Source organism: Brugia malayi (genome assembly GCF_000002995.4).
Source record: "Brugia malayi strain FR3 genome assembly, contig: Bm_v4_Chr2_contig_001, whole genome shotgun sequence".
In the NCBI taxonomy this organism is placed as follows: domain Eukaryota; kingdom Metazoa; phylum Nematoda; class Chromadorea; order Rhabditida; family Onchocercidae; genus Brugia; species Brugia malayi.
The window spans coordinates 1,668,640-1,679,209 of NW_025062476.1; the positions used below are offsets into that span (position 1 = coordinate 1,668,640).

Below are 10,570 nucleotides of genomic sequence, written 5' to 3' on the forward strand. Positions count from 1 at the left end.
CCATAAAACAATGATATTAAAAATATATTTTTTTTATAATAATTTGGAACAAAATGATGAGCAAAAGTTATGCCCTGGCATTATGATTTATATCTATTTGATCTTGTATTATCGGTTCCATTATTTTTTTTATTAGAAATAAACTATGAAAATTTCGTCTTAACTTGTTTTCTACGATAATATTATATTTCATTTGTTTTAGCATATAAAATGAATGATATTACTAATGCTTGTGAATGTAACCTACTTCATTCACTTATTTATTTCCAGAAACTGTCGCGTCCATAAACATTTCAAACTTTTTCCTTTCAATTTTCACATCAAGTTTAACAATGATCCTCCTTGCACAGATAATTTCAAATTACTTCTCTCTCTCTCTCTCTCTCTCTCTCTCTCTCTCTCTCTCTCCTGTTTTTACTTCTATTACACTCAGTTATAAAGCAATCAAATATGTAATACAAGAAGGAGAGAAAAAAAAAAAAAAACCTTAACATATACAGTAGACAGCAAATAATCTTATTCAAATCACGAAGGATTTATTCAAAAATAAAGATTAATTGTCAATACTCCATCAAGTAAAATAATCTTCTATGAAGAATAATTTTTTTTCAGCAAACAATGTACCAAACGAATTTTTGACTAATTTTCATTTTTTGAACAAAATTTTTAGAATTGACATAAAAAAAACGTCACTTGAGAAATGTATCAATTAAAATGAGATCGTAGCAAAAATCAAAAAAACTGAAACAATAACAGCAAAAAAGAAAACTATTCTAAATCCAATTATAAAATTTAAAAGAAATACAAGAAAACAAGGATCGGAGATACGAAAGATCTAAAAAAAAAAAAAAAAAAACATTATTCAAATTTTATCGCCATGCTTCATATGTTTCAGCAGAGTTGCCACCTTGTGGTTGAGTATATCTAAAGGTTGAAAAACTCGATTTCATCAATAAAGTTTTGGGAACAGAAAACTTATTTGCATATATCAGCCATAAAACATTTCCGTCATTTCTTACTCTTTTTTGATTTTCATCAACCTAACATTTTTTTCTCGTCCATTTTATTCCTATTTCCTTCAATCTACTTCAGTTTTCTATTAAACAACTGCACAGCCTACCAGACATCATCAGTCTAAATTTCGGAATTCTTTTCCTAGAATTTACTTACTTTAAAATCAAATTAAAATCCAATTAGAATAAGATGTTTGTCAAGTAATCAAAGAATTATAAAAGAAAATGATTGTTAATATCAATTACTATGTAGTAATTTTTTTTGTGACTGATAAAACTATTTTTTTGCTTATGCGACTGATAAAACTATTAAAATCTTATGTCCAAATCCAAAAACTTAAAGCAGAAGTCAGAAATCATCATTATCTTTCCAAACGATAATAATTACAGAGTATATATTATTGAAACTGATTCTCACGTCTTAATCCTGAAAAGCCATCCAATATAAATAGTGATAATTCTTTTTTTTTTTCTCCCTATTTTTTTATTTAATTTCTTTCTTTTTTTGCCTCACACTGTTTATTTCTTTCGGAAAAGAATATGAACATTGAGTGCCAAAGTCCCAAAAATCAATTAAAAACATCTGATAGGCAGTGCAAACGAAACGGTTTACCGTATCAAAGTTCTGCTTTCAGCGAAGGGATGATTTCGGGACTTACATCGACGGTGTCACCCAGGCTGGCATCTTATTTGTGGCACTTCCTGCTGCTGCTGCTGCTGATAATGATGATGTTGATGGTGTTTGCACAATTGCATACGGATCATTCATTTCTGGTCTTCTCATGTAATCTGGTGCAGTGTTTTGTGAAGATAACTTTTTCGCAAGATCGCTACAAGTAATTAAAAACTTAAAAAATATTTTTTCAATCAATCACTAAAAATTTAGCTATTCTTGCAGTATTTTTACTTACTACTAAACTGCTATTAATAATGTCCTTCGCAAATTTTGAATAACTTATGATTAATTCCGAACTTGATAGCAAAAACCCAAAGTGAAAGTAATTTTTTTTTTGAACCAAATTTCTTTTCGGAAACATTTAAATTTTTAAAGTCTTGAGTGAAATTTTTTAAAGATGACTGAAAGTCAGGACAAGATAAATTACAAAATAAAATCGGAAGAACTACGCGAGAAAAAAGGAATAAGATTTGTAAGTGCTTTTAAAAAAATGATGAAGAACAAAACATTTGCAGATTAGAATTGGAATTCTAAGGAGTGCCTAAAATCATAAAATTATGAAATCTACCTAATAAAGAACAGAGAATGAATATAAGTATCGCACTGTTTGAATAAAAGATGAAGCAAATGTAAACATGAAATTAATAATCAAAAATGAAAATCTGAAAAACTTACTCAATAACTTTTTGTTGACGTAAAATATGCTCTTGCAAATCCATTTCTTTTCTCCGTTCCATAGCACCACTCACTAAAAGTGATGAATAAACTATAATAAAGAAAAATATACATATAATAACTTATGTATTTCATCTTTCCGTATTATTAAATATGGATAATTTGTAAGTGATTATTACCTATTAAGAAATGATGAAGCGTCTGATCATAAACGGATACTGTATTGCACGGACCCAAGTTGAACTTTGAACCTCCGAATCACTCTGATTTTTGATTAAAATTTTTTGCTAATAAGTCAAAATAACTTCTACTTAAAAAAGAAAAAACACAAAAAAACAGCATTACATGGAACAGTGGGACGTGACAAAGGTGGAGCCACATCCGGTACGGCAACGTCCATCACGGGCAATTTGCCCGGTGGTTTCCTTCGCCTGGCATCTGCGTAACCATACGAATCAAAACCAGGGCCGTATGGATATGGAGCTGGCTGTGGTGGACGTCTCCAACTGAAAATGACACTGACTCTTAAGTTTGCCTGCTTAGCAAACAACAATGTCAAAAAGCAGAGATGACAGCAACCTTTGATATACAAAGGCACTTTACTTCCCCTTTCCCCAAGGTAAGTGATCGAATGAATCCGTAAGAAGACATGTACTTATACTTCTCATAAAAATTAAGAGAAGCATGACACGTAAAATACAAAGCAGTTTTTTTTTTTTTTTTCGTTAAATAAAAAGCCGTACGGTTCTACTCTGTAGCCTCCTCCGTACCGCGGTGGAACTGGTGGCATTGAATACGATGGAATTGATCGAAATGAATCAGATCGACTGTATCGTCGTCTTCTATACCTACCTGCTCTATAAAAGAAAAGAACTTTCCTCAAAAAACTAGTGAAGAAACAACTGCTTGTGGTTAACAAGGATTGAAAATATGCAAAATTCTGAAAACATCAAAATTTCTCTTAAATCCGACAAAGATTTCCTCTATTAACAGTATACAATAATCTCCAATTCTTTTTTGTCTGATAAGTAAATTACGCATTTGCATTACGTAAATTTCTTAATATCTTAACAATTAACCTCCGCCGTTTTCGAGACGGCCCACTACCATCATCCTCTGTTATTCTTTTCGCATCACCGCAAGATTGATTTTTTTTTGGAAACGTTGGTTTCGACTGCAGATTTCTCAGTCCAACATTTTTCTCAGCCGGCTTAATGCTCTCGCAACCATGTGCAACACTGCATTCAGTATTAGTACTACCACCACTTTCGATAATATCCGTTTCTAATGTACGCTTTCGATCCTGCACCGTTTTTTCATTTCGGATATGCTTTGCTTCCATTATTGCTGATGCTTTCGATAATTTTTCATGTTCTTGCTCAATCTTTTTGGATTGTGTGTATGAGATGAATTCTTTATAGGTTAATAAACAATACATATCGGTTTCTGGTGTTGGTACAATAAGACGATCCCAACCATGGAAATCCACTGAAATCTTTTTTTTTTTTTTTTTTTAAATTGGGAAAAATTCTCCTTAGCTTTTAAGAAAAGTAAAATTTAAGACAGAGATTATAAGAAGATTATAGTAGATCATTTCAGTTACAAACACCTCATTCTAGTGCATAAAGGAGACTAAACATTTCCAAGATACCAGGAAATGAAGTAATGTTAAGTTGTGAAGTTATATAAAATTGATAGCAATAAATGATTTGAGAAATAACTTCTAGTTCTACAAATTGAAGCAGAAGTCTATTATTATATCAATATGTTACCTTTGTAACGATGGGGTAATCAATAAAGATAAATATAACTGTCAAGCCTAATCAAAACGTTATATTTACATAAAACCAGCCATGCCGCATCATGAATAACTTACCATTCGGGAAATATACTTTGATATAATTACTCGGCACATTTCGTGCACCGACATGAATAAAATCATTATTAGAATGAGCCGCTACAGCTTCCCGAGCAGTTGGGAACAATAAAATTGCCATACGCTGCCTACAAATTTTATGTTCGAAGAATTGAAACTTCTAAATATAATTTTGTGGGTTTCGGTTGTATCTTAGATTGCTAAGTAAGATAAAAATAGATTGCCAACTTAGCTGATTAAAATTTTTGTAAAAACAACAAAGTGTTACCTTACTTTGTCCGCCTTAAAGGTAAACTGCATTAATTTGAAAAAAAAAAAAAAAAAAAAGCTGAAATTCAAAACTGTATGAATTTTTACACTTACCCTAACATATCTCTTTCAAAACGTACACTCTCGATTGGATAATTTTTAAAACAAGTTTCACGAATTTGCTTTTCCGTTACTTCGCTATTTACAGGTTTCACGATCAAATAACGCATACTTTCCATCGGTTCTCGCATTCGACCCAAACGACTTTCCAGTATTTCCTTGTATTTTCGTACCCATTTTGCTAAATTTGTAACATTCTGTAGGAAAGAAAACTTTATAAAGGAGAAAATGAAAATGAAATGGTGCTGGGCAAACAAAATTTAGTGAAGCTCACATAAAGTTTACATAAAGTTAGACAAGCAAAAAAAAACATCTCAATTCTACTGAAGGAAAAGAAGCACCATTACCGGAACTCTAGACAGTAGACACTGGAGAGATTTAACCGTTTACTTGCAATATTAACATCGAGAATAAAAGGCACAAATGTGAAAATTAGTGAAATAAAACTATTGAGGAGGGGGAACGGGAAGGACGGGAGGCAGGACCCACATTGATGTAAACATGAATAAAAGAAAAAAAAAAAAAACATAAATAAACATAAAACAGAAGTTTGCAATAAAATTTTTTCTGCTTCAGAAAACAAAAAAATAGAATCTTACTTTGCGGCAAATAGATTTTCACCCGATGTGCACCAGTTCGTATATGAATGAGGTTGTTTACAGCACAGTATGCAATAGGATGATCACTTTGGAAATATCCTTCAATTCGTCTGGAATAAACATCACAGGATATTAACAAAACTAGAATACTGTTGCATTTCTGAAAGAGATTTATTTTTAAAATCAATCATTATGCAGTGAAATTCTCAGAAACAACACCTACCCATATAAATGGTTAAAATCTGCATCAATTTTCCCAGCTGAGAGCGGGAATTCCATAATAACTCGTTTACAGCGAAGAAGTGCAGTGTAAAACCAAGGATTGTGCATATCTGCTGGTAAAACATTTTCAAAAATTACCACACGTCTATCTGATTCATCCTTGCACACTGCAAAAGTTTTATCCAATGAAAAATTGAAGTAAACTGGGTGTAAGGATCGGGAATTTCTAGATGATTTCTAGATATCACATCCTTTGACCAGTATAACAATAAATCTACAGTGAAGAAATCAGGTTAATATTACTTTATGCTAACAAACTTTAAAAAAAAATTCACCAACTAATGGACGAAGTAAAACAATGAAATTCTTCGAAAAGCTCCATTAGTTACAATACTGAGTCGCAAATGATCAGACAAAGGAATGACGTTTATGTTACAAGTAGTGTGAAACTTACGCCTCCACTGAAATTCTGGAGCACCATCCCAATCAACCGGAAGTGTTTTATAATATTCCGCCATAATCATTTTGTTGGTTAATTTGTCAGGACCCGTTTCTTCACCCAAACTTCTCACTGTTATATTTTTTAAACTTTCCACTACGGCAAGAACAATTTCAACGTCCGTTTCATCAGTGACATTTGCAGCTGTTCTTTCTTTATTTTCTGAAAAATATGAAAAGTGTCAACGACATTTGCCAAACAAATTATTTCACCTTTTTTATTTGTGAAATTCAAACATTTTCGGGTGAAATTAAAATTTTATTTATCAAAAGTTTAAGGATTATTGCAGAATGAACAGAAACAAAAACAATTCTTTTATCCAGCTAGAAAACATAATCCCAAGTTTTAAAACTTAAAAGTAAGTCAATTTCCTTCAATACTTTAAATCGAAAACATTCACTTTTACTAATTAATGTGCCAGTCTTTTGGGATTCATTTTTTGAAAAAGAGAAAAAAGTTTGATAGTTCACTTCCTTCAGATGTTTGCTCCCAGAATTTATAAAACAGAAAAGTGATTCAAACATTTGTGATTATCTTTCGCAATGGCTAAGAATATATCCTTCAATGCAAGTGCAAGTGTATACACATGAATCTCTATAAACATACTCCCTCACCTTAGCAGCTTTGCAAAACATGCAGTGATAATTACAGAATGATCAGAAATGACAAAGACATATCCAGTCCGTATTAGGAACGGTAATGCTCAGTGGCTTCTTAACTTCAGCAAGCAAAGTAAGAGGCCAACCGTTTTTTCCGTCTTTGCCGACTATCGGTCTCGATGCATCGCCGTCACCACATGCAACAGCGACATTATCTTGCTCTGATGCCATAGGAGCTACTGGAATAATCGGTACATCAGTACTTACAATACTCTGAGCTCCAATATCGGCATCAACAGCAACAGTATCAGTCGGATTACTGTTACATTCATCAGCCATTTCAAAATTTGTCGGAGCTGCTACTGCTTCGAATTCTGCTTCACCGCTCAACTCTTTCGGAGGTTCAGTGATTGCATCAACCGTTGTTGGCGGGTCAAGCTGATTTTTTTGCGAGATAACACGATCTCGATACACTCGTGAATAGAATGAAACCAAACACTTCACACCAAGCTCCTGAAGTGATTGATTAGGTTACGGTGGAGTGGTAACCCGGAAGAAACAGAGTACACGCGAGGAATCACGATGTCTCCAACATGTGACTGTAACGTCAGAGACATGTTCGACATGCTGAGAGAGTGTAAAATTGTTTATGAAAGAATCGGAAAACGTGGAGAAATACTGACCCAGTGCAATTGAATTATGCTCTAATTGTAATAGCGAATTATGCAATTATGCAATGAGTAACAAAGTCTTAAAGAGCCTCTACTCATACAAGAATAAATGAGTAAATTAATCATTAGATTTGACTAATCAACGAATAATGTCAAAAAGAAAGCAACTTAGGCTTAGAAAACAATGCAACAACTCAGAGTTAGATATGAAATCTTTTGTAAAAGAATTTTCCCACCCTTCCGATCTTTAATCAATAAAGTGGATTTATCTCTACCAAAATGGAAAAATTAAATACAGAAGAAAGAATGAAAATATAACAAATTCTACTTAAATGTATAGAAAAGATCAAGTCAACTACGTAAGTTAAAAATACGGCAGCAATTATCACCATTCTGATATAAAATAAATCTTAGTAAAGTTACACATCCACAAAAACCTAGTAAGTTATCTAATTTTTTATTGGATAGAAAGCAAAGCAGAAAGAAAAAAAAAAAAAAAAACTGCGAAAATTTCAGTGGCTCATAGGTTCATATATCAAAAATAAAAAAGACTTTTGTTCGGTCATAGACCTCCTTATCATAATACGACAATAAGATCATGAGCTGCTAAAGCATAATATATTCGAGAAAATCCCGCCACAAATCTTCTAATCATACAATTGAGCATTCCATTCACATAAAAAAAGTGAAAACACTTTACAAACATACAGCAATGATTTCGATAGTGCAAGAGCTAACATAAAATGCCCATTAAAACTATGGTTATAGAATATGCGATCTCTCTTCACCAGGATAGACCATTCACGCAGTTGCTATCAACAACTATGCACACTGACACATACGCAATACATATAAGTTGGAAATGTATGAAGACTATATCTGACTGATGTTCAAAAACGCCAATCATCAACTAAACTCGTTTAACCGAAGAATGTTAATGATGATTTTATGTCTGATGCCTTGTAAACCCACGTGTGTTTTGTTGTTACATGATAACTTATAATACGTAAAAGAGTTCAAAGTACATACATGTCCGCTAATTTGATGATACCAATACCTATAAAAAGTAAGAAATCATCCGAGCTTGCAAAACACTGTGATAACTATCATAAAATACCCATTAAAAACTGTGGTCACAGAATATACGATCTCTCTTCACCAGGATTAATAGAGATCTTTTCTTGTCAATCTCATTTTTGGTAAGTGAAAAATGAGTAACCTGATTTGGAATACTCTCAATCAATGGGTAACGAATAATACGGTCGATGACGTCATTTCCAAGATTAAATTTCAAATTGATCAAGCGAAAAATTGTTTGATTAAATTGCTTTTGTGATTCAAATTGCAGTTCAATTGGTAAGGTGCTGATAATGACCACTCGGTTGAAATCCAACTTTTCCGTTTTTGCACCATATGTTGTTAATTCTTCCATCATCGCCTTGGTTTTTAAAAACTGCAATTTATGTCATTTTTTAAATTTTGAAAACACACATGCTACATTTTTCAGCGAAATATCACAGAAATTTTGCATGATTTTAATGCAGAAGAAGTGATATTATGATGTGATTTTTCCCGTAACAAATATGAAAATCATCTTTTTGTATATAAAATCAATATATAAATCATATTTTCATTAAAGTAATGAAAAAAGTTATCGTTACCAATTCGGTTAGAAAAAAGAAATGCGACAGACTCCCACAAAATTAAAGCAAACACTCAAACGCAGCGCCTGCACGCCTCGCATTTAGCTAAATCTTGAAGTCATTCCGACCAAACCGGAACAACAATTCGGCCACACGTAATCGCTGCGAAATCTTCACATCCCACGTGGGTATTACAATGAGAAATATAGTTGTAATATAATGGTAATTATGTAATTATATTGCAAGTAATATGGTATAATGTTGTAATAATGGTAATATAATTATATTACGGTGATAATACTGCTACGGTAACACATAATTATATAGCCAAAATAATATTGCAATATCACAAGTATGATTATAATTTCACTATAATAATAGTACAATCTTTTACTTTTGACAAGCATAACTTGAGTAAACTGTCACATTGTCACTTCGATTTTTCCACTTCAAAAAGATGACTAAATAATTGGATGGAATTTCGAACATAAGTTTGAGATATGGCTCAATTTGAGACATGGTTCAATCGTTTAGTCATCCAAAGTTACGAGTTTATTTGCTGTTAGCTATATTATACTCAATTAATACACTCAATTAGAGCTGTAAAGTGTAATACAGTAATTTGTCATTAAATGATATTTCACCTCATTTATTCGTTTTTTTTTTTTTTTTCAAAAGCACTTGAAATCATTTCAAAAATTCTAAAAAATTTCATAAACTGTGATTCGAGGAAGTAACCAGAAAAAGTTTAGAAGATTGTGATTAGTTCTTATTTAGAGTAAAATTATTATCACAAAAAGTCTTTCTTTTTTTTCATCCTAATCATAAACGGTATACGGTAGCCTACAGTACCCATTCTTCTCTTTCTTCAAACATACGGTAGGCTGTCTACAGTACCATCTCTTCTTCTCTTTCTTGAGGTATACGGTAGGCTGTCTACAGTACGATCCCTTCTTCTCTTTCTTAGAGCATACGGTAGGAAATCTATTGCGCGACTTGCAATACTAAGCAATAAGAACAATCCATTATCTGCAGAAATCGAAGGACTTTGGATATCATAAAAACTTGTTATATTATTTCAAGAAGTGTCTATGTTATTCAATTCAATAACAGAATTAAAAGAGTTACAAGTAAAAACTTGGGTATTCCACATAATAGCCTGAAATTAGCTAACTGATTTCTTATTTCTAGCTATTATCAGATTAATTTCTAATCTTCAATTAACTAAGATTATTTAATACACCGTCAAACACTTGACCATTATTTTTAATTAAACTCTTCTCTAAACAATTGACAAATAATTCAAAAAAAAAAAAAAAAGAGAGTGTGAAGAAATTTAAAAAAATTGATGACTATTCTTTAATATAATTCTTCATTTCACTAAATTTGTTGATATTAATTTTCTTTTCAGCAGTATTTGTCAACTGTTTAATGTTTAATTTTAATTGCTTGTCAGAAAAGTTTTGAAATTTCTTATGAAAGTATTAGGACGAAAAAAGAGTCATAAATAATTTTAGCTTTGCAATTTTAATTTGAAACTGAAATTGTGATTGAAATTTAAAATGCACAACCGTGTTAGCTTTTATTCATTCAATCAGTTTATGAACATTAAATAATAGCATAAATTGCTTGTAATTTCTGGAATAATTACTTCTTACTCTAAAAAATTTGAAAGCTTGGAATGAAATATTCTGAGTTTGTTTAAAACAAAATAAAATTTTCAGTCAT

The 10,570-nt window shown here is 31.7% G+C and overlaps 1 protein-coding gene across 1 annotated transcript; it reads right to left on the reverse strand.

The window, feature by feature from the left end:
• Positions 1–869: 869 nt before the first annotated feature.
• Bma-hrpu-2 (Uncharacterized protein) lies at positions 870–6,867 on the reverse strand (the record flags this gene model as incomplete). Its single annotated transcript, XM_043078102.1, has 12 exons — positions 870–924; positions 1,673–1,843; positions 2,365–2,437; positions 2,710–2,870; positions 3,108–3,221; positions 3,444–3,852; positions 4,241–4,368; positions 4,604–4,790; positions 5,209–5,318; positions 5,432–5,597; positions 5,885–6,091; positions 6,675–6,867. The coding sequence occupies 12 exons, from the start codon at positions 6,865–6,867 to the stop codon at positions 870–872; spliced, it is 1,974 nt and encodes a 657-aa protein (XP_042934036.1).
• Between the last annotated feature and the right edge of the window lie 3,703 nt (positions 6,868–10,570).